Consider the following 24,978-nt stretch of genomic DNA (forward strand, 5'->3'; position numbering starts at 1 on the left):
AATACTTATTTCCCTCATTAAAATGCAAATCATTTTATAACATTTGACATGCGTTTGTTATTCTGTCTCACTGTTCAAATAAACCTACCATTAAAATTATAGACTGATAATTTCTTTGTCAGTGGGCAAGCGTACAAAATCAGCAAGGGATCAAATACTTTTTTCCCCCCTCACTGTATGTTAAGTATACTCTTAAGTTACCACTTGACTCAAATGTTTGTTTGTCATCACTAAATGAAATAAGTCACAAAACATTACATTGATAAGTTGGGTAGACAAGAAAAGGTATGGGGATATTTTCCTTTGAACAGTAAAAATCAAAATAAATGATACAGCAAATCATTAATCTGACTTTATTACAGCATGTCAATTTAGGTATTTTATAAATAAGCACTACAGTTATTTCATATGAAAGTCTCTCAAACTAGCATGTAGCCTATAAGAAAACATCACAGGAAGTTGGTGGCACCTTAATTGGGGAGAACGGGTTCATGGTAATGACTGGAGCGGAGTGGTATAAAATACACCAGACACATCGTTTGTGTTTTTGATGCCATCCCATTCGCTCCAATCCAGCCATTATTATGAGCCGTCCTCCCCTCAGCAGCCTCCACTGGAAGACACGCTCTTATCAAGTTTGACCCATTGGTTTCAACAACATTTACAGCAATTCTATACTAAAAAAGCGTCACACAATCACCGCGCTGTCTTGGAAAGAATAGCCAGGCTGTCGGTCTCACTGAGGTAATACTTGTTATAAAGGTGCTTTTAAAGAGTTTTGATAAATAAATTAACCTGTACTTGTTAGTGCTGGCTCATCACCCGCTTGATTCTGTCAGTCATAATTCACCTGTAAAAACTAGATACATTGGCATTGCAAAAGTCCTACAGAAAATATTGGCAATGAAGGCACGTGCAACAGATCTTTCAAATTGTTTTGTTGGAGACACATCTTAGCATTTCCTCAATTCCAAAGAACCTCAATACAAGGGTCAGCCTATTATCTTGTTAATGATAACAAGTGTATATATTTGGTAAAAGTTATCGATGACTTTGAGAGGGTTATATCTTGGAAAACATTAGAAGTTAAATCTAGTAAGCACAGCACTTACCAGGAAGACAAACTCTTGTTTCGTTTCCACGTTATGCCAAATAGGGTCCAGTCCATACCACAATTATGCAGTCAGTTGACTACAATTCAGAATGACTAGAATCCAGTTGATTAGATTCTACAATCCAGAAAGAGTCTAGTCATTCTAGATTCTAGTCATTTTAGATTCTCTAATCTAGACAAACAGATTCCAGTCAATTTGGCTAGTTTAGAGAATTGATCATCTAAAATGACTAGAATCCTGTTGACTATGTTCAGGTCATTTGTTTGACCTTACCCTGGTCCTCCACCTTCCTGATGGCTGCCTGGATGGCTTCCTGGTCTCCCAGGAGCTGCATGGGTTTGGTGGGTCGGAAGTTCTCATCCAGCTCAATCAGAATGGGTGTCCCAGTGGGTAACGTCACATTGACGATGTCCGCATCTGATATACCTGTTGATATAATATTGAATGTTGTGTTGTTCTGCTTCTGTAAACCACAGTAAAAACCATACCATCACCATAAACATAATAAAATCGTTAGCACAGCTCTCACCCATGCTGTTATGTAAAGCGTTAGCAACATGACCAATTAAAACCAAAATACACAGATAAGGGAATAACTTTATTATGTGTACATCTAGATCTTTACACAGTCGCAATTTTTTTGTCCAGCTACATAACGTCGATAATTTATAACATAACGGCCTATAAAGTAACTGGCTGGCCAGCTACAACAAACGTTATCTCTATAAGTCTGTGGGGAAGATAAAAGGTCAATGTGGCTCTAATGGCAGTAGCCTGTTATAACAAACCTAGTGGCCTTTGTGTACAAGTTCAACCGCTGCCATTTCTGGAACTAATATACAGTATATTCCTCTCATCCAAATGGGAGTGAATGATAGTGACGAACTAGGTCTAAAACATGGAGGGCCTAGCAAACTCCAATACAAGGGCCTTTGTGGATTCAAACATTCAAATTCAAGTGAAAGTGGCCATGCAGCTCATACTAAAATCTGCATGAACAAAAGAACAATAGCAGTGCAGCAAAAGTCAATGGTACTGCAACTGATGCAGTCCAGCTGAGCAGGGTTGGCACACAGAGACACACAGACACAAGAGGAGCCACCAGGCATACCTTCCAGGTGTTTCAACAGGGCCCTGCAGCTGTTCCCATGCCCAGAGATGAGCACCAATTTCCCCCGTTTGATCTCCGGCACAATAGTGCCGTCCCAGTATGGCTGGAGCCTCTCCAAGACATCCTTCAGGCTCTCCGACTTCGGAAGATCCTCTTTAGACACGTCACAGGTAGAATACCGGCGGTCATTGTAGATCTCCAGGAAGTAAGGGTGTGATTCGTCGATGGGGGGCAGCGTGAGGTCATAGCTCCTCCTCCACTGTTTCACCTGCTCCTCACCATGGTTTAGGGCCATCTCAGCTCTATTCAGCCCGATCAGGGCACCGTAATGGCGCTCGTTGAGTCTCCACGTCCTGACCACGGGGACCCACTCCTGCTCCATGGCTTCCAACAACAGCCAGGCTGTGTGGATGGATCGGCTGAGCAGGGAGGTAAATACTACATCCAGGTGGTAGCCTGCTTCCTTCAGGAGATGACCACATGCCAAGGCCTCCTTCACCCCGTCCTCACTCAGCCTCTGGTCCACCCAGCTGCAGAAGCGGTTCTCTTTGGTCCAGGCTCCTTCTCCATGCCTCATCACAAAGACTTTGTACTTGGACATCCGGAAGGACTGTCTGGCAGCAGCAGCCTGTACACAAACAATGAGTTTACAGTAATTAGATGAGGGTGATGCTGGACTAGTGCAGTCACATATAGTACTGTACTGTGGCCAGACACTTACCACAGAAGTGAAAAACATCATTCAACAAGTCTCTTGATGAGTTTCATCGACCTAAATATCCAACAATATTTCAGTGGTGTTGTATATTATTAGCTATACACAACTCCACTCACTAAAGCCTAATATTTTACTGTTGCTATGTAACTGCTGTTACTAAGCTTAATGTCAGAAGCAGTAGCCATGTCATTTACTCTGCGGCTGAGGGTCTAGTGGGGTCAGCAAATGTCCGGCATTTCGAATGGTTAAAAAGGCTACATGCCAACACAACGGGGTTAACCCCAAATTAAACAGGGTAATGCAGTAACTAAACATGGAAATGTGGCTATTACACATTCCCTAATTAATACCTTTTACATCATAACAGTCAACTGGTAAAAAATAAAAAGCTAGCTGGGACACATTTTACACTTGTCATCTCATTGGTAGGCTGCTAGCGGGCATGCGTTTACGCGCGAGCCTGCAAGACGGCAAACTACAAAACATAAATATACCGGAACACATGCATCATAATAACAGCATGACTACTATCTTACCCTGCGAGCATGCATCATAATAACAGCATGAATACTAGCTTACCCTGCGAGTTACAAGTCCGTCCCAATAGTCGTGCAGTCGTGACTGTTGACAGAAATGTGTACAACCATCTAGAGCGTTTAAGAAGTCCGCGATTGAAAGCTTGTGGTCCAATCGAAACGGCAAAGCTCCCGTTAGGGCGGGATTTGTGTCATGTGTGCGGCCCATGTGGAGAGATGGAAGAAAAGGCTCCCCGGAAAGTCATGGGGGAGAAGTCATGACACATTCCGCTGGCTACAGTCTAACGGTTAAGTTTATTCTATGTCAATGTTTTGCTTGGCAAAAACGAAAGTATGAACTATGATTGATCCACAATGCAAATTACACGCACACGCACACGCACACACGCACACACACACGATCACAACTTTGTGGAATAAACTGTGTGCAGCTGACTGTTGACCATACATGTGACAATGATAACACAAGTCATTTATTGTCAGTAATACAATCATATTTTGATAACTTCTAACATCCAACATTTTGTGTGTCCATACCATATAATATACACTACCGTTCAAAAGTTTGGGGTCACTTTAGAAATGTCCTTGTTTTTGAAAGGAAAGCAAATTTTTTTGTCCATTAAAATAACATCAAATTGATCAGAAATACAGTGTAGACATTGTAAATGTTGTAAATGACTATTGTAGCTGGAAACGGCTGATTTATTTATGGAATATCTACATAGTCGTACAGAGGCCCATTATCAGCAACCATCACTCCTGTGTTCCAATGACACGTTGTGTTAGCTAATCCAAGTTTATGATTTTACAAGGCTAATTGATCATAAGAAAACCCTTTTGCAATTATGTTAGCACAGCTGAAAACTGTTGTTCTGATTAAAGAAGCAATACAACTGGCCTTCTTTAGACTAGTATCTGGAACATCAGCATTTGTGGGTTCGATTACAGGCTCAAAATGGCCAGAAACAAATCAAATCAAATCAAATTTATTTATATAGCCCTTCGTACATCAGCTGAGGCCCCAGTGCACAAATGAACAAGAGGACAAGTACATTAGAGTGTCTAGTTTGAGAAACAGATGCCTCACAAGTCCCCAACTGGCAGCTTCAATAAATAGTACCCGCAAAACAGCAGTCTCAACGTCAACAGTGAAGCGGCAACTCCGAGATGCTGGACTTCTACAACATTAACAATGTCTACACTGTATTCCTGATCAATTTGATGTTATTTTAATGGACAAAGAAATTCGCTTTTCTTTCAAAAACCAGGACATTTCTAAGTGACCCCAAACATTTGAACGGTAGTGTATATAATAACAACATTCCATAACATATTACATAAAGACAATATATTATTTTCTCTTGAGTGAGTATAATTATCATATGATAGAAATGTGATTTGCGTGCACACACAAAACATATGTACACATAACAACGCAAGAGACTCTGTAGCTACGTAAAACCATGCAAACTAACTTTGTTCCTTGACTGTCATAATGTAAGTTAAACACTGAGGAGTCATAATGATGTCATAATGTAAGTTAAACACTGAGGAGTCATAATGATGTCATAATGTAAGTTAAACACTGAGGAGTCATAATGATGTCATAATGTAAGTTAAACACTGAGGAGTCATAATGATGTCATAATGTAAGTTAAACACTGAGGAGTCATAATGATGTCATAATGTAAGTTAAACACTGAGGAGTCATAATGATGTCATAATGTAAGTTAAACACTGAGGAGTCATAATGATGTCATCGTTCCACCCGTGACTTTTAGGAAGCAGCGAACATCTTCTTTCTGCCCTCCATGCCAGACATGGCATCCACATTCTTACGCCAATCAGTCACTTCCTCTTTCTGTGGAGATGACAGAAGTATTGCACACGCAGTTGTATTGCAGGTGCACATCACAAAAAAATAAGTAACGAAAAGAAAGCATTGGGACAGGGTGTACTGTGCAGTGAATGTCCCTCCTACCTTCTCCTCCTCCTTCTTGACAGTCTTGAGGTTGGCCTTGAAGTCGACAGACTCTTTGATCTTGGCTCCCAGCAGGGCCCCCATCATGGCTTCAGCTGATACTCTCACCCTCTTCAGCTGAGGTCGCTTCTTGCCCTTCAACTCAATGATCTTCATGGTCAGATTTTCAATCTATATTGCCACATAGCAAGGTGTCAAAAAAATAAAAGTCTCCATTTCTAAATAAAAGTTCCACATACCAACACAAATATTCACTCTGTGATAAAATTTCACTCCGTGGTTAAGAGTACCTGACTCAAAGCCACAAGAGGGTAGAACATATTTCAAACGTTGCTGTCTGTACATTGATTTGATTGAAATGTTATTGTAAAAAATAAATGCATATGTTGCCTTTATGGTAACAATTATTTTTTACAATATCGCCCTGAACAAAGGTTTATTATATACTATTCTTCTTAATAATATATCCCATACTTGAATAGAGTATGAATTAAAAGATAATACATTGATGTGAACTGTTTGTAATATTTGAATGTGAGAATCTGTGGATTGGGTACCTCTGCGTCACTTTTGGAAACTTTCATTGCGATGTCGTACCGCTCTTCATCAACAACATCAATTTTCTGGTGCAGTTCTTTACAAAGAGTCTGTGAAGAGAAAGCAGATTGATATCTGAATATAGCGTACTCATACCCATAGTACCTGAATATTTCAGAATATACCCAATGTACCTAACTCAGACTAATGTACCTGAATATACCTAAATATACAAACAAACTCATATTCATAGTACTTGTCCTGAATATAACTAACTATACTGTAGTCATACTCATAGTAACCTACAGATTTGGTCATTTTGATCACTCTGTTGTCGCAGAGAATTTTCCTGAGCCACAGGATTTACATGAATTCACTGAAAATCTGCAGTTCTCCTTCTCTCTCGCTTGCTCAAATGCTAAAGCACCAGACCAAATAAATATCCTACTACTGTAAATCCTATCAAAATGCATTTCCTGTTAGAAATTATAACTTTTTTGAGAAAAATCAAATCTTCCTGGAGCAGGATTATTTTACTCCTGCGATGAAACTGATCAAATTAAGATCTGACACCTGTACCTAAATATACCTGAACATTCCTAAATATACTTATACCATACTACTGTACCTGAATCTACATGACTATATGCATAGTAATGTATCTAAATAATATTTCTATATTAATAGTACCTGCAGGTCCTGTACAGACAGCCCAGATAGGTTGAGTGCTGGGACTCGTTCACTCAGTGTGCTTTCTCTGTCAATCACCTTCTGCTCCTTTTCAGCCACCAACATAGCCATGGCCTTCTTCACCAGTTTGGTCTGGGATACAACACCATATAATGACTTTATACTATTATGTATTAGCAGTGTACTTGTAGCATAACTGCTATTGTGTTTGATATATCTATGTGTACGTTAGCCACAAATCACAACTGACACACATTATGGAGAAGTGTTGTTTAGTTGTGACTGACAGTAACAGGGAAGTAAGACACAAAAGGTACCTTCAAGAAGAGTCTGCGAGATGCAGAGATCTTCGACTTTGGTTTCGGCTGAAATGAGGTCAGAGAAGATGTCTTAAGCTCATTGCTAAACAAAGAATAAACAATAATGTTCATGATCAATATTTTCATTTGAAATGATTAATTGGCTTTTATGGACAGGTTCCTTGAAATGTTTATCTTTGTATTGTTGCTGCATCAAATTAGCTGAGGGCTTTATATACATTTTAGTCATTTTGCAGACACTCTTATCCAGAGCAACTTAAAGTAGTGAATGCATACATTTCATGTATTTTCTTTTTTTGTACTGGCCCCCCGTGGGAATCAAACCCACAACCCTGGCGTCGCGAACACCATGCTGGCATTGCAAACACCATGCTCTACCAACTGAGCCACAGGGAAGACATTTGATTGATTAGATCAAAAGTCCTGAAATCCAGAATATAAAATACCCTGATCTTCACGCTATGCTGCAACTGCACCTTCTAGGCCAGCGCAGTGAAGCATAAATTATTGTGATAATAGACCGGTTTCCCTTCTTTCTTTTCTTTCAAAAACATGAGCGTGCTGTCTCTGACCAACTCTCTCTTTATCTCTCTCAGAACCATCTTCTTGACCCTAACCAGTCACGGAGGCTCTCCGCTCTGCCAAAGCTGACTCTCTCTCCTCTGTTGTCATCCTCCTAGATCTATCCTCTGCCTTCAACACCGTGAACCATCAGATCCTCCTCTCCACCCTCTCAGGGCTGGGCGTCTCAGGCTTTATCAGATCCTACTCTCCACCCTCTCAGGGCTGGGCGTCTCAGGCTTTATCAGATCCTCCTCTCCACCCTCTCAGGGCTGGGCGTCTCAGACTCTGCCTCCTCTCTACCCTCTCAGGGCTGGGCGTCTCAGGCTCTATCAGATCCTCCTCTCCACCCTCTCAGGGCTGGGCGTCTCAGGCTCTATCAGATCCTCCTCTTCACCCTCTCAGGGCTGGGTGTCTCAGGCTCTATCAGATCCTCCTCTCCACCCTCTCAGGGCTGGGCGTCTCAGGCTCTATCAGATCCTCCTCTCCACCCTCTCAGGGCTGGGCGTCTCAGGCTCTATCAGATCCTCCTCTCCACCCTCTCAGGGCTGGGCGTCTCAGGCTCTATCAGATCCTCCTCTCCACCCTCTCAGGGCTGGGCGTCTCAGGCTCTATCAGATCCTCCTCTCCACCCTCTCAGGGCTGGGTGTCTCAGGCTCTATCAGATCCTCCTCTCCACCCTCTCAGGGCTGGGCGTCTCAGGCTCTATCAGATCCTCCTCTCCACCCTCTCAGGGCTGGGTGTCTCAGGCTCTATCAGATCCTCCTCTCCACCCTCTCAGGGCTGGGCGTCTCAGGCTCTATCAGATCCTCCTCTCCACCCTCTCAGGGCTGGGTGTCTCAGGCTCTATCAGATCCTCCTCTCCACCCTCTCAGGGCTGGGCGTCTCAGGCTCTATCAGATCCTCCTCTCCACCCTCTCAGGGCTGGGTGTCTCAGGCTCTATCAGATCCTCCTCTCCACCCTCTCAGGGCTGGGCGTCTCAGGCTCTATCAGATCCTCCTCTCCACCCTCTCAGGGCTGGGCGTCTCAGGCTCTACACACTCTTGGATTGCATCCTACCTGGCATGTCGCTCCTTTATGTATTTGTTTTGAGCTGTTGGCGGAAGGGGCACTTGATTCAGCAGGCCAGGCGCTGGGATGGCAAAGTGTTCCCATTTTGAACCATTTCATGTGTCTGAAGGTAGAACTCTGCATACCCAGCATGCCCAGAGAGCAAATCAAGTGCACTTACAGGTGTACCGCTGGCCAATCAGATAGCTCACATCATAAAAAACATGACTAGAGAGACTCAATGAATACAGCAAAGAGCTGCTGTTTTTATGAGTGAGTTAATGTGTGTTGTTATTCAGCACTGTCAACACTTTGTTCAACACTTTTATAAGCCATAAAATGTGCCTTCTCCCTACTTCCACTCACGTTAAAACCAGCACTGCAGCTGTAATGAATGAGTATAGCAAAGTGTTCCCATAAGCTTGCATTGTCATTGTTAGCGGCTTTTAACATCAAGGAATATTTCACTTTCTGGTAAAAAGAGTAACAACATGAATTGGTGCATGAGGCAGAAATGATTCAGTGCGACTTAAGTTTTGCTATCAGCTGGAAGACTGTTCCCTTTTTTCAGCGAAGGGAGCGCTCTCCCTCCCCTCACTGACCATCAGATGCAGGTCATCAGTACAGTAAAAAACTAAGGGAGCTCTCTCCCTCCCCTCACTGACCATCAGTAAAAAAACAAAGAAGCTCACTCAGCTGTGCCTCACAAGTAATACAACAAATAGTCTATTACCAGTGTGATAATATACCTAAATGTTTTTAATATAATTTCAAAATGGTCTGAGAAGAACAAAATTGGCAGGGCAATTCAAGCATAGCCAATATGCAGTGATAATGTATTGGACCTATAGCTTACTGTACAAACCTCATTGCTACAGAACTGTTTTTAATTGGTTAATGTTGCATAGGCTTAGGGTTTTTAAGTCATGTTAAAAACAAATTGGAATGGTAGATCTCGGCTTGCAATTTGACTCAGAAAGTGATCTTGGTGACCACTACAACATCCGAAGAGTACAAGCTTTCCTCACACAGGAAGCAGTGCAGATTCTAATCCAGGCACTTGTCATTTCCCACCTAGACTACTGCAACTCTCTGTTGGCTGGGTTCCTCGCTTGTGCCATCAAACGCAGCGGCCCGCCTGGTGTTCAACCTTCCTAAGTTCTCCCGTGTCCCCCTGCTCCTCCGGACACTCCACTGGCTTCCAGTCGAAGCTTGCATCATCTTCAAGACCCTGGTGCTTGCCTACGGAGCAGCAAGGGGAACTGCCCCTCCTTACCGTAAGGCTATGCAAAAACCCTACCCTACTTTTCTTTTCCTACTACTGCTGTTGAGGGAAAATGTACTTGATACGATTGTGATATGTTGTTGTCTCACCTAGCTGTCTTAAGATGAATGCACTAATTGTACATTGCTCTGGATAAGAGTGTCTGCTAAATTACTAAAATGTAAATGTAAATTATGCCTGTCAAGATGATCATTGTGTAAGGGCAGTGTTCATTTCTGCACATTTGTTTTGGTTTGAGTATGAAAATTCACTTACCGGCCTGAACCAACATCAGCCAATTGGAGAGAAAGAAACCAAAACCCCAAAAGAGGAAGATTGTCACATTTATGTTCTTTGCATATTGTTTACTGCAGTGACTATAGAATGTCTACACCCCCCTTGGAGTTCTTCACATTTCATCGTTACAAAGTGGGATTAAAAATGATTTAATTGTAAAAAAAAATTTTTAAATGATCTAAACAAAATACTCTATAATGTCAAAGTGGAAGAAAAATGTGAACATTTATTGAATATGAATGAAAAATAAAACACTAATAAAGTATTCACCCCCGAGTCAATGCATGTTAGAAACACCTGTGATAGCGATTACAGCTACAAGTCTTCTTGGGTATGTCTCATAAGAGCATTGCACACCTCTATTGTGCAATATTTTCCCATTATTGTTTTAAAAATTATTCAAGCTCTGTCAAGGTGTTGGGATCATGGCTAGACAGCAATGTTCAGGTCTTGCCATAGATTTCAAAGCAGATTTAATTCAAAACTGAGCTACTCAGGAAAATGCTCTGCCTTCTTGGTAAGCAACTCCAGTGTAGATTTGGCTTTTGTAGCTTATTGTCCTGCTGAAAAGTGAATTCTTCTCCCAGTGTCTGTTGTAAAACAGACTGAAGCAGGTTTTCCTCTAGAATTTTGCCTGTGCTTAGCTACATCCTATTTCTTTTCATCCTGAAAAACTCCCCAGTATTTGCCAATGTCAAGCATACCCATACCATGATGCAGCCACCACCATGCTTGAGAATAAGAAGACAGTTACTCAGTGATGTGATGTGTTGTATTTGCCCCAAAACATGAGGCTTTGCATTTAGGCCAAAAAGTGTATTCCTTTGCCATGTTTTTTTTTTGCGGTATTACTTTAGTGGCTTATTGCATACAGTACGTATGCATGTATTTTGCATATTTCTATTCTTCTTTTCACTCTGTGATTTAGGTCATTATTGTGGAGTCACTCAAATGTTGTTGATCTATCCTAATTTTTCTCCCATTACAGCCATTGCACTCTGTAACTGATTAAAAATGTCCAATGGCCTCATGGTGACATCCTGAGCAGTTTCCTTCCTGTCCTGCAGCTCAGTTCAGAATGACGACTGTATCTTTGAGGTGTCTGGGTGGTTTAATACATCATCCATAGCATAAGTATTAACTTGACCATGCTTAAAGATATATACAATGGCTTATTTGTTATTATTACCCATCTACCAATCACCGCCTTTATTTATGAGGTTTTCGAAAAGCTCCCTGGTCTTTGTAGTTGAATCTGGGCTTGAAATTCAGTGCTTGACTGAGGGACCTTACACATGTTGTATGTATAGGGGACAGAGGAAGGGTTAGTCATTAAAAAATCATGTCAACCTCTATTATTTCAAACAGAGTGAGTCCATGTAACTTATTATATGATTTGTTAAGCCACATTTTACTTCTGAACTAGTTTAGGCTTGCCTAAACAAACGGTTGAATACTTATGCAACGACTATATTTTATATTAATTTGTCAAAAACAATTATAATTTTCTTTTCACTTCGAGAATTTTGTGTGGATCAATTACAAAAAATGACAATTAAATCTATTTCAATCCCACTTTGTAATATAAGAAAATGTGGAACAAGTTCAAGGGGATGTAGACTTTCTACAGTCACTGAATATGTTGACAGCAATGCACTGAAATATGAGACGTTGATACTTACGCTTCAGACATGGTTGCAGTTCCCTGTGTCTCCTACATATTTCACAATGTAAAAAAGTTAAACAGTTACAACAGACTGAAAGACGTTTTCAAAACTACATCATATTACACACAGTTTATTTTATTACGGACAGTTTTCAGCACGCAAAACTATAGCTAAACTATTTTAGATAAAACATACATAAAACGATACATTTAGTTCATTTTGATAATATTCCAATCTACTCTAGAAGATTATCAAATAAAAACAATCTTATTTCTTGATACCTACAGCAAATGACTGTAATAAATACATACAACATACAACTAAAATACATGACATGACCTTGGAGTAATAAAATATTGGTTGAAAGTCAGTACCGTTAACACACAATAAATCTGTCGGAGTAGAATTTTGTCTTTATTTTATTCAGTCTTTATTTAATTTAGGATTAAGAAACATATCTGACTAGTGTTTAGTATTTGGGGCATTATCAAGGAATGCTTTTATGCAGATTTATAACTTGATTAAGAAAGGTCTTCTCCCAAGAGATATCCTTTTTAGTATTGTAGACTTTAAACTGCATGAATTGTACACACAAATGGAGATGGAGTTATGAGCTCAAATAGCTAAACTGGTTAGCTATCTTCTGTAGTATCTCACAAAAATCATATATATCAAACATACATAACAGAAAACAATTCTCTGGTTGTTCGCCAATTCATAAAATGACCATGAAATTTACCATGAAAACAGGAAATGCAATAAAGTTCTGGTCTTACCCGATTGCAATAGAAAATGTTGGCAAACTAAAACAATCCTGACATAAATCACATGTACAAACTACAACTTCAACTTGACAACTCTTTGCTGGGGGTACCTACTCACACTGACAACAAGCTACTGTCAAAAACATACACACAAAAAAAAAATCCTTTACCACAATCAGATTTTACACTTTCCTCCTTTGAGGCGTTACATTAATACTGGAAACTTACCTTTCAGGTGAAGAAAAGCTACTGTAACGTTACTAGTTGTCTTTGTGAGGCTGGAGGGATGGAAAGTGGGTTAATATATAGATTCTGGACCTCATGTGAGTGGCTCACCAAAATAGACCCTCTGTCCTCACCATTCTTACTATGTGTGACCTTCCACACATAGTGACTTGATTTGAGTTTTAGTGGTGGTACTTTAAATTCTACTACATGTGATTTGAAAGCGTAAATAAATCTATGTAAGTGATACATTATACTTGGTGAAGACAACCAAGAGTACTTCAGAGAATTTGATCCGTGTCACATAACTAACTGTACAATGCCATGTAGTTTGGAAATTAATAATGATTACACTGAGATTTTAATTAACCGGACTGTTTATTATAAGAATTAAGAGTTCTCAAGGACTTAGATGTACGCTACCGGTCAAAAGTTTTAGAACACCTACTCATTCAACGGTTTTTCTTTATTTTGACTATTTTCTACATTGTAGAATAATAGTGAAGACATCAAAACTATGAAATAACATACATGGAATCATTTAGTAACCAAAAAAGTGTTAAAGAAATCAAAATATATTTTATATTTGAGATTCTTCAAATAGCCAACCTTTGCTTTGATGACAGCTTTGCACACTCTTGGCATTCTCTCAAACAGCTTCACCTGGAATGCTTTTCCAACTGTCTTAATGGAGTTCCCACATATGCTGAGCACTTGTTGGCTGCTTTTCCTTCACTTTGCGGTCCGACTCATCCCAAACCATGTCAGTTTGGTTAATGTTGGGGGATTGTGGAGGCCATTGATGCAGCACTCCATCACTCTCCTTCTTGGTCAAATAGGAATTGCACAGCCTGGAGGTGTGTTGGGTCATTGTCCAATTGAAAAACAAATGATAGTCCCACTAAGCCCAAACCAGATGGGATGGCGTATCGCTGCAGAATGTTGTGGTAGCCATGCTGGTTAAGTGTGCCTTGAATTCTAAATAAATCACAGACAGTGTCATCAGCAAAGCACCACCACACTATAACACCTCCTCCTCCATGCTTCACGGTGGGAAATACACATGCGGAGATAATCTGTTCACCCACACCGCATCTCACAAAGACACGGCGGTTGGAATCATAAATCTCCAATTTGGACTCCAGACCAAAGGGCAAATTTCCACCGGTCTAATGTCCATTGCTCGTGTTTCTTGGCCCAAGCAAGTATCTTCTTCTTATTGGTGTCCTTTAGTAGTGGTTTCTTTGCAGCAATTCAACCATGAAGGCCTGATTCACACAGTCTCCTCTGAACAGTTGATGTTGAGATGTGTCTGTTACTTGAACTCTGTGAAGTATTTATTTGGGCTGCAATTTCTGAGGCTGGTAACTAATGAACTTATCCTCGGCAGCAGAGGAAACTCTGGGTCTTCCATTCCTGTGGCGGTCCTCATGAGAGCCAGTGTCATCATAGCACTTGATGGTTTTTGCGACTGCACTTGAAGAAACTTTCGAAGTTCTTGAAATTTTCCAGATTGACTGACCTTCATGTCTTAAAGTAATGATGGACTGTCATTTCTCTTTGCTTATTTGAGCTGTTCTTGCCATAATATGGACTTGGTCTATTACCAAATAAAGCTATCTTCTGTATACCACCCCTACCTTGTTACAACACAGCTGATTGGCTCAAACACATTAAGAAGGAAAGAATTTCCACAAATTAACTTTTAAGAAAGCACACCTGTTAATTGAAATGTATTCCAGGTGACTACCTCATGAAGCAGGTTGAGAAAATGCCAAGAGTGTACAAAGCTGTCATCAAGACAGAAGAATCTCAAATATAAAATGTATTTTGATTTCTTTAACACTTTTTTAGTTACTACATGATTCCATATATGTTATTTCATAGTTTTGATGTCTTCACTATTATTCTACAACGTAGAAAACAATAAAAATAAAGAAAAACCCTTGAATGAGTAGGTGTTCTAAAACTTTTGACCAGTAGTGTACCTCTGTCAAAAATATTATATTTTGCACAAATTGGCAATAAATGTACAATATACACCCCAAGCCAATATATATCCAGAGTATTTACTTCCTAAATAGAGAGAGTATATTAAGAGTACTGTCCTGTCTTCCACTGTTTGACTCGCTCTCTGAAAAAAATCCCAATCCCTACCACAGCAATCCATAATGCCCCCATAATCACTTCACAAGCAGTTGATTTACAATTGAGTTAAAAGTTTATTTAATTGGGATCAATGTTGAAACAAGTAACTCTTGATGGGGTGTATATAGACATTCAATAATACATTTGTACAGTAGACAACCAATAATAGAGGAAAATAGCAACTTAGTGGGTGGAAGCAACGTTCTCCGACGTCAAGCTAACACTGCCATCATCAGGCAGTTGAGGATAATATTGTTCATCAAACAAGAAACTGCACTTGGAATACCACAAATAAAAAAGGATTGGCTTGTAACTTCTGCATAAACGCACTGAAAATAAGGAAATGCATTTGCTCAAACACAATAATATTAAGTTTATTGTACACACACTATCTGTATTTCCTTCAACACTCTCATATAGTCATTTAAATCAAAACCTTTATTTCATGTACAAAAAATAACAAATGTTTGTATTTATTTATTTTTCTTCTCCATGTGTTCACTCAGTTATCTCCTCCTACAGTTATTCTTCATACCTTCAGTTGCCCTCTCCATTTCTGTTGCAACGTCTTTTATCTTCAATCATCAAAGCCATCCTTGGAGGATAACGTGATAATCATCACTAATCTGCAAAACATGATGTATTATGTAAGTGTTCACACTCCTTGACTTTTTACAAATTGTTTTGTGTTACAGCCTGAATGTAAAATGGGTTAAAGTGAGATTTTGTGTCATAAGTGGAATTATAAGTCCCCATAATGTCAAAGTGGAATTATGTTTTTAGAATTGTTTTGAAATTAATTAATTAAAAAGGAAAATCTGAAATGTCTTGAATCAATAACCCCTTTTTTATGGCAAGCCTAAATAAAATCAGGAGTAAAAATATGTTTAACAAGTCACATAATAAGTTGCATGGACTCTGTGTGCAATAATAGTGTTTAACATGATTTTTGAATGACTACCTCATCACTGTACTATGTACACACATACAGATAACTGTAAGGTCCCTCAGTTGAGCAGTGAATTTCAAACTAATTCAACCACAAAGACCATGGAGGTTTTCCAATGCCTCACAAAGAAGGGCACCTATTAATACTTTAGATTAAAAAAATAAAATAAATGTAAATGCAGATATTGAATATCTCTTTGAGCATGGTAAAGTTATGAATTACCCTTTGGATGGTGTATCAATATACCCAGTCATTACAAAGATACAGGCTTCCTTCCTAACTTAGTTGCCGGAGGGGAAGGAAACCGCTTAGGGATTTCACCATGAGGCCAATGGTGATTTTAAAACAGTTATAGAGTTTAATGGCTGTGATTGGAGAACACTGAGGATGGGTCAACTACATTGTAGTTACTCCACAATACTAACCTAATTGACAAAGGGAAAAGAAGGAAGCCTGTACAGAATAGAAATATTCCAAAAATATGCATCCAGTTTGCAACAAGGCACTAAGGTAAATCTGCAAAAATGTGGCTAGGAAATGTACTTTATTGTCCTGAATACAAAGCGTTATGTTTGGGACAAATTCAAATCAACACATCACTGAGTACCATTCTGTCACGCCCTGACCTTAGAGATCCCTTTTATTCTCTATTTGGTTAGGTCAGGGTGTCACTAGGGTGGGCAATCTATGTTTTCTATTTCTTTGTTGGCCGGGTATGGTTCCCAATCAGAGGCAGCTGTCTATCGTAGTCTCTGATTGGGGATCATATTTAGGCAGCCTTTTTTCCACCTTTAGTTTGTGGGATCTTGTTTTTGGTACTGTGCTGTGTAGCCCTACTGAACGTTACGGTTCGTTTGTATTTGTTTTGTTTCGGTGTTCATTGAATAAAGAAAGATGTACGCCTACCACGCTGCACCTTGGTCCAATCCTTCCAACAACGAGCGTAACACATTCTTCATATTTTCAAGCATGGTGGTGGCTGCATCATGTTATGGGTATGATTGTCATCGGCAAGGACAAGGGAGTTTATTTTAGGATCAAAAGAAACGGAATAGAGCTAAGCACAGGCAAAATCTTAGAGGAAAATCTTGTTCAGTCTGCTTTCCAACAGACACTGGGAGACAAATTCACATTCCAGCAGGACAATAACCTAAAACACAAAGCCAAATACACACTGGAGTTGCTTAACAAGATGACACTGAATGTTCCTGAGTGGCCAAGTTGCAGTTTTGACTTGAAAATGTCTGTCTAGCAATGATCAACAAGAAACTTGACTGAACTTGAAGAATTTTAAAAGAAAGAACCTGCAAATATTGTACAATCCAGGTGTAGAAAGCTCTTAGAGACTAACCCAGAAAGACTCACATCTGTAATAGCTACCAAAGGTGATTCTAACATGTATTCACTCAGGGGTGTGAATACGGATGTAAATGAGATAATTCGGTATTTCATTTTTCAAGAAATTTTCAAAAATGTCTAAAAACATGTTTTGACTTTGTCATTATGGGGTATTGTGCGTAGATGGGCCAGAAACATGTTGAATTCATTTTAAATTCAGGCTGTAACACAGCAAAAGAGGTATGAATACAATCTGAAGGCAGGTTGAATGTTGGAATTGATCGTCTCAGTACAGATCATGTTTTGTGTACCTTTTAAGCGTCAAACATCTTCTTTCTGCCCTCCATGCCAGACATGGCATCCACATTTTGACGCCAGTCAGTGACCTCTTCTTTCTGGGAGGACCAGAAATGTATTATCTACACTAAATCAATCATTGAAAACAAACTACTTTGAGAATAAACAAGTTCATAATTTGTCCATAGAGATGAAGAGGTTCTCAGATTTCAACTGCCCATGATAGTAGCTAAATAACATGTAAAAGCAAGTAGACATATTGTACAACGTCAAGTAGAATGGGCATGCACCAGTCTTACCTTCTCCTCTGCTTTCTTGACTGTCTTGAGGTTGGACTTGAAGTCGATGGTCTCCTTATGCTTGGAGCCCAGCAGAACACTGAGCATGGCTTCAGCTGAGATCTTCACCCTCTTTAGATTTGGCTTCTTGAACTTGCTCTGCAGCTCAATGATCTTTAGTCCTAAATCATGGATCTGGCAGAGCACAAAGAACAGAGGACATTTTTACATTTACATTTTAGACATTTAGTAGATGCTCTTATCCAGAGTGATTTATAGGTAGTGCGTTCATCCTAAAGGAAAAATCCTTAGTCCACTGTTGATACAGTCCCAAAATGTTTGGCATGTCATCAGTCAAGTTTTCAAGATGTGTCACTTACCATATCATCATGATTATGTAACAAGTGACACTTTGCTTCTTGAAAGTCCAATATCTTGACAACTTGACTGCTGACATGCAAAACATTTTGGGATTGTATCAACAGTGGACTGATGAAAAAAAGTGTTTGAGTTTATTTTTCCCGTAGAGTAGCTGAAAGAAGCAGCCACAATATCACAGTCACATTAAGCAGGATTTGAGTTACTTTCAGGTACAACAAAGGCTCGCACATTAACTGTGACCATTGACATCGTCTCTGTCCCAAACGGTACCCTATTCCCTTTATAGCGTCCTACTTTTGACCAGGGCCCATATTTCTATCAGTCCAATTTGCACACTTAGTCCTCCCAGTTGTACTGTAACTAGTGTGTACTGTGGCTGACCTTCGCTCTAAATGTATGTTCTAAACTCATAACCACCGGGATGCAGTGTTTTAACAGGGTCATCTTAAAATGTACAGTGCAAGCGTTCAAAAAAGGTGCATGTTGGACTGATAGAAGTAGAAGTGATTTAAATGTTAGAGGAATATTGCAATCATTTTATGATATCATAGCAGCAATTCTATACCTTATATACAATAATCTATAAAACATTTCAACTATCTTTTGTCATTTCCCTCTGGAAATTCCTCTGGAATTTTTTTCCTACAAATTATTTTGGGGTATCCTACCTCCTTGTCATTTTTGGTAACTTTGAGTCCCACGTCATATCGCTCCTCATCTACCACATCAATCTTATGATGCAGATCTCTGCACAAATCCTGCCGAGAGAACAAAAGACAGCTAATTTATCATATTTTGTTACACTTTCTGTAAGGAATTTCAACTGCGTTGTGCATTATAATGCATTATGCACGGCTTATATGGCGTTATAAATGCATTCAAAACAGTTTTTTTATACAGTGTATACCTGGAGCTCCTCCACAGACAAGCCAGACAATTTTAGAGGAGGGACTCTCTCAGCCAGAGCTTCATCTCTTTCTCTCTTCTTCTCCTCCACCTCAACCTCTAGCATCTGGCCAGCTACAATCAGCAATCTGATCTATAGGAGAATAAAGCTACAATCAGCAATCTGATCTATAGGAGAATAAAGCTACAATCAGCAATCTGATCTATAGGAGAATAAAGCTACAATCAGCAATCTGATCTATAGGAGAATAAAGCTACAATCAGCAATCTGATCTATAGGAGAATAAAGCTACAGTCAGCAATCTGATCTTTAGGAGAATAAAGCTACAATCAGCAATCTGATCTTTAGGAGAATAAAGCTACAATCAGCAATCTGATCTATTGGAGAATAAAGCTACAATCAGCAATCTGATCTATAGGAGAATAAAGCTACAATCAGCAATCTGATCTATAGGAGAATAAAGCTACAATCAGCAATCTGATCTTTAGGAGAATAAAGCTACAATCAGCAATCTGATCTATAGGAGAATAAAGCTACAATCAGCAATCTGATCTATAGGAGAATAAAGCTACAATCAGCAATCTGATCTATAGGAGAATAAAGCTACAATCAGCAATCTGATCTATAGGAGAATAAAGCTACAATCAGCAATCTGATCTATAGGAGAATAAAGCTACAGTCAGCAATCTGATCTATAGGAGAATAAAGCTACAATCAGCAATCTGATCTATAGGAGAATAAAGCTACAATCAGCAATCTGATCTATAGGAGAATAAAGCCACAGTCAGCAATCTGATCTATAGGAGAATAAAGCTACAATCAGCAATCTGATCTATAGGAGAATAAAGCTACAATCAGCAATCTGATCTATAGGAGAATAAAGCTACAATCAGCAATCTGATCTATAGGAGAATAAAGCTACAGTCAGCAATCTGATCTTTAGAATAAAGCTACAATCAGCAATCTGATCTATAGGAGCATTAACATCCAAAAGAGGTTAAAAAGGGTCACAAGAGGTCAGGGTTCATGAGCTACACATTATGGCATGCATTCTGTTTATATAACATTCATGTCGCAAATGTAAGATGCCTTGTTTGTTTCTTGTGTTGACAATGGAATGCAACGCTCACCTTCAAACCCAACCGTCGGGCTGAGGAGATCTTGGACTTTTCTTTTGGTTTTGGTCTGTGTCATTAGGAGGGGGGAAAAGATAGATAACATTTCAATGTGCTAACCTGTCATTTATATGTGGTTCATTATTAAAATACACACCAAGGTTATTATACTTTTTGGTTTTTATATTAGTTTTTATTTCTATTAGTTTTAAGATTTTTATTACAAATTCAGAGCCACTTTACTATTTATAAAAACATTTATATTACATTTTTATATGATTTAGTTTTTGTTTTACTGTTAGGGACAGAAAGTAACCTATGTGTGAGAGGAGCCGTGTATGTGTGTATGGTTTGTGTTTTAGGGGATGTCACTTTTTGCCACTGGGGGGCAGTAATACAAAGTGATGGGTCAAGTTATCGGTTAGGTTTAAAGATGGATCCCGCAGTAGTCTAAAACAGCGCCACGGTCGCCCCACTACAGTTGTTATTGTTTTTGTTGCCAAGCTGAGGAGCAGTGTTGCCAACTTAGCGACTTTGTCGCTATATTTAGTGAGTATTCAGACCCCTCTAGCGACACATTTTCAAAAAAGCGGCTAGCGACAAATCTAGCAACTTTTTCTGGTGTTATTGGAGACTTTTGGAGACTCTGACGTGAAAGCACGTATCGTTCTTACTCTTCTCAACGAGCAGCATCCCAAAGCACTCACAAGCGGCCCAGTCCTCACGCAGCAGTCCCTCCCAGCTGCAGTCTGAGCAGGAGATGTTCACCCCTCCGCGTCCAGACTGCAAATGAATTGCGCATGCGGGAAGCCGCCGCTGGCTGATCCTGCCCTGGCTTACATTAAAAAATAACAATTAACCTCAATTAGGGCCAGACTAGTTACCATAATTTTCTCACATTGCCATTGACAGTTTTTTCTATTGTCTCTTCTTGGTCCATTTAGATTGTTAATGTAGATTGTATACAAAAAAATGTAAAAAATGTTATGGTAAAAAATGTTCATGTTTTACTGTGACTTGTTGTAGGCTCCTAAGTGGATCATAAGGTTAAAAACCAAACCATATTAAGAAAACTACAACAACAAAAAAATAACTAAGTAACTCCGCCAGAGTGTCTCTTTTGGGTCACTTTTGCTGGTCCCAAGCCCGGATAAAGGAGGAGGGTTGTAATTGTGACATAAAAAAAACAAGAATCGACAGAAGAAAGTTAATTTGTAGTTCTAAACATATTTAGTGTGTTTTTTACACACTTTTTGTCTCTCCCACGACGTTATTCCTCTCTCCTACAGCGTCCATCACAATTACATGCACATGGCCAATTATGCAAATTAGGTGATGACGTCATCTAGCGACTTCTAGCAACTTTTAGGACAGCCAATAGCTACTTTCCTTACTGAGAGGTTGGCAACACTGCTGAGGAGACGTAGCGCAGCATGGTAAAAAACAAAATGGCAGTACATATTGCACTCTTCTATCATCCATGCAATGATGTATGAGGAGGAAAAAACTTCTGGTTGTTTGTAATAACTTTGTTGTTTAAATATTGCAAATGGACATGGCTGTTTCACGGTTGAGGATTTCAGCTTTAAAGGTAGACTCAGCGAGATGATGTAGATGCATGAAGTAAACAGTACTACTAGGTCTTACTTTAAAAAAATATGTATTTCTCCTTTATTTAACTAGGCAAGTCAGTTAAGAACAAATTCTTATTTTACAATGAGGGCCTACCTCACTGGAGGAAACCTGACACCACTCATCACCTGGCTAATACCATCCCTATGGTGAAGCATGGTAGTGGCGGCATCATGCTGTGGGGATATTGTTCAATGGCAGGGACTGGGAAACTGGTCAGGATCCATAGTGCTCAGGACCTCAGACTGGGGCAAAGGTTCACCTTCCAACAGGACAAGAACCCTAAGCACACAGCCAAGACAACGCAGGAGCGGCTTTGGGACAAGTCTCTGAATGTCCTTGAGTGGCCCAGCCAGAGCCCGGACTTGAACCAGATCGAACATCTTTGAAAATAGCTGTGCAGCAACGCTCCCCATCCAACTTGACAAAGCTTGACAGGACCTGCCGAGAAGAATGGGAGAAACTCCCCAAATACAGTTGTGCCAAGCTTGTAGCGTTATACCAAGAAGTCTCAAGACTGTAATCGCTGCCAAAGGTGCTTCAACAAAGTACTGAGTAAAGGGTCTAAATACTTATGTAAATGTCATATTTCAGTTTTTTATTTGTAATAAATGTATAAAAACCTGTTTTTGCTTTGTCTTAATGAGGTATTGTGTGTAGATTGATGAGGGGGAAATACAATGTTATCCATTTTAGAATAAGGCTGTAACTCAACAAAATGTGAAAAAAGTCAAGGGTTCTGAATACTTTCCGAATGCACTGTATATATGCATTGGATAAATACCTACAAGTAAATGTGATATTTGAGGCTCTCTATCACTAATTAATTTTACAATGTGTACACACATATTATTAAAACGATGTTTATAAACAATGGCAATACTGCCATGTGGATCTGAGCCTTGTTGTTAGAAAACCACATTAGTTTTCGACTGTTGCAGACGCACCTCCCCCGGCTTCACTCCTCGACTTTCGTCTACAGTCGGTTCCTTTATCTTTACAACTCAAAAATGCCAAATATTGGCAGTGCTGCTATTGGCAACGTCATCTTGTGAGTCTACCTTTAAATTATAAACTAAATCTCAATGTGACCTGCCAGATTCAGAAGCCTGAAAACCCCATTAGAAGGAAAAAAAGCTTTAAAATCCCATTGAAAACCCCATTCGCTTTTCGACCCCCCCAAAAACAAAAATTGAACATAATTAATGTTTATTTTATTTTGGTTGTTTTGGAGTGAAATAAAAATAGTTTTTCAAATGGGTTTGTTAATAATTTTATTTCAGTTCACTAAATAGTTTTTTCATGATTAGTTTTCGTTTTAGTTTCAGTTTTAGTTTACTATATTAACCTTGATACACACAGTGAACATGAATACTTACGCGTCTGCCATGTTTTCCTTCTTATCTTACTGAAATTTAGATAGAGAAAGGAGTTAGAATTTTTACCCCACAAAAAGAAAACCAGTAAACCAGAAATTCAGGCTTAACTTTTTTATCCATTAATGATCAAAAAAATTATCTGGGAATAATTTTCCTTTATTTATATACTATTTTATTAATTTGGTTGAAAAATGTATTGGAAATACAATTCAATGAATGTATCTTTCACTTCTGCACCAATTGAGCTATTGTCAATGCTGAGGATGGGGTTTGATGACCGGTTGTATCGTCTTTGGGTCAGCTATGTCACATACTCAGTGCATGTGTTGCCTCATTAAATCTCTCTTTAGATAATTTATTGTGCACTGCTGGTTAAGCCTGTGTCCAAGTCCAAAAGAAGCCTCAGTCCATACTTGAGAAGGGAGTTATTTTACTGTAGCACATTTGAATTGTGTACAGTATGTGAGGCAGTATAGGGTTATTGTTATTTCCAGCTCACATGACCTGATTGCAAAGGTCAACATTTCATACAATGAAATATTTGAGATATTATTATATATTACATATCATTATTTTCTGGGAAAATGTCAGAGCATGTAACACCCAAATGACAAACTATTACAACACATTTTACATTTCAATCACAATTTCAAAGGCTGTGCTGGTTTCTTTTTTGCTCCCAAGTAAAAAGCAGAGTAGAAACAATGTGCCTAAATGTTATATTTAAATAGTTAAAATATAAATATTGTAAATCATTTAGTTGAAAATATAAGATTTACAATGTGAGGAGCTAACGTTTATCTCCATAACTGATAAGAGTCTCTGCATAGGTGTCAGTATAGTCCATAGCCAACTAATTCAAAGGCATGTGAACTCATTAACACTAACTATCTTGCTGTCTATGGCAAAATATTAATCCAATGTGTCATCATATCAACAATTTCCTATCTGAATTCCAGCAGACCCTCCAGAAATAAATACAATTCACCTGTACTGAAAAATCACACATTCCCATAGTGTTTTCCAGTGCCTCCTCAACACTCTTCCTGCATTCATAGTGTACCTAAAATGTAATACATGTATTCTACACAGAAGATGAAATATAAAGAACTACGTTTCTTAATATCAAGCCAAAGTGTTCATTGAGAGGTACCCTACCTTTAAGATGTAGAAAAGGCTGAGAGAGGGAGAGAGTGAGGGACTGAGAGAGGATAGGGGGAAAATCATTCAGATTTATAGTTTCTAACCCCTGTGTGAATGGCTCACTAAAATAGACTGCTCTCTGTCCAAGCCACTCTACTGCTGACGTTTACAAACATTATTCAGGCAGGAAAGGTCTGCAATAAAACAACTTATATGGACTTGGACGTTTGGGCAGTACACTGTCTGTCTGTCGCGTGGATCTGACGCCACCCGTTGGTGGCAAGTTAACATGAAACATTTATTGTTAGAGACCCTCTAAAACCTTCTCTTGTGGCTTGTCTGTAGACTATTACAGCATCAAGTCTACCAAATGGTCTCAGGGCAACTCTGGGCAACGAAATCCAATCAAATCCAATCAAATTGTATTTGTCACATACGCCGAAATACAACAGACCTTACCGTGAAATGCTTACTGACAAACCCTTAACCAACAATGCAGTTCAAGAAATAGAGTTAAGAAAATATTTTCTAAATAAACTAAAGTAAAAAAATATATAAAAACTAACACAAT

General features: G+C 39.1%; 3 protein-coding genes across 5 annotated transcripts; all 3 read right to left on the reverse strand.

Moving 5' to 3' along the window:
* Positions 1–337: 337 nt before the first annotated feature.
* LOC115197620 (bisphosphoglycerate mutase) lies at positions 338–3,844 on the reverse strand. Its single transcript, XM_029759321.1, has 3 exons — positions 3,524–3,844; positions 2,227–2,854; positions 338–1,541 (listed from the first exon to the last, which is right to left on the reverse strand). Exons 1-3 carry the CDS (start codon positions 3,686–3,688, stop codon positions 1,366–1,368), a joined length of 969 nt encoding a protein of 322 aa, XP_029615181.1. The 5' UTR covers positions 3,689–3,844; the 3' UTR covers positions 338–1,365.
* Positions 3,845–4,537: 693 nt separating this feature from the next.
* On the reverse strand, positions 4,538–12,917 carry LOC115197622 (troponin I, slow skeletal muscle). Of its 2 annotated transcripts, XM_029759326.1 has the most exons (9): positions 12,844–12,917; positions 11,867–11,898; positions 10,164–10,167; positions 7,009–7,056; positions 6,692–6,823; positions 6,022–6,111; positions 5,465–5,635; positions 5,239–5,344; positions 4,538–5,200 (listed from the first exon to the last, which is right to left on the reverse strand). In XM_029759326.1, the coding sequence occupies exons 2-8, from the start codon at positions 11,875–11,877 to the stop codon at positions 5,261–5,263; spliced, it is 540 nt and encodes a 179-aa protein (XP_029615186.1). In that variant the 5' UTR covers positions 11,878–11,898; positions 12,844–12,917; the 3' UTR covers positions 4,538–5,200; positions 5,239–5,260. The 2 variants fall into 2 exon arrangements, with proteins under 2 accessions (XP_029615186.1, XP_029615185.1); XM_029759325.1 differs by having other exon boundaries at positions 4,539–5,344.
* Positions 12,918–15,042: 2,125 nt separating this feature from the next.
* On the reverse strand, positions 15,043–24,480 carry LOC115197621 (troponin I, cardiac muscle). Of its 2 annotated transcripts, XM_029759322.1 has the most exons (8): positions 24,423–24,480; positions 23,265–23,293; positions 20,269–20,323; positions 19,139–19,270; positions 18,900–18,989; positions 17,872–18,045; positions 17,587–17,670; positions 15,043–15,614 (listed from the first exon to the last, which is right to left on the reverse strand). In XM_029759322.1, the coding sequence occupies exons 2-7, from the start codon at positions 23,273–23,275 to the stop codon at positions 17,590–17,592; spliced, it is 543 nt and encodes a 180-aa protein (XP_029615182.1). In that variant the 5' UTR covers positions 23,276–23,293; positions 24,423–24,480; the 3' UTR covers positions 15,043–15,614; positions 17,587–17,589. The 2 variants fall into 2 exon arrangements, with proteins under 2 accessions (XP_029615182.1, XP_029615184.1); XM_029759324.1 differs by lacking the exon at positions 17,587–17,670.
* Positions 24,481–24,978: the final 498 nt, after the last annotated feature.

This window comes from Salmo trutta, chromosome 7 (genome assembly GCF_901001165.1).
Source record: "Salmo trutta chromosome 7, fSalTru1.1, whole genome shotgun sequence".
In the NCBI taxonomy this organism is placed as follows: Eukaryota; Metazoa; Chordata; class Actinopteri; order Salmoniformes; family Salmonidae; genus Salmo; species Salmo trutta.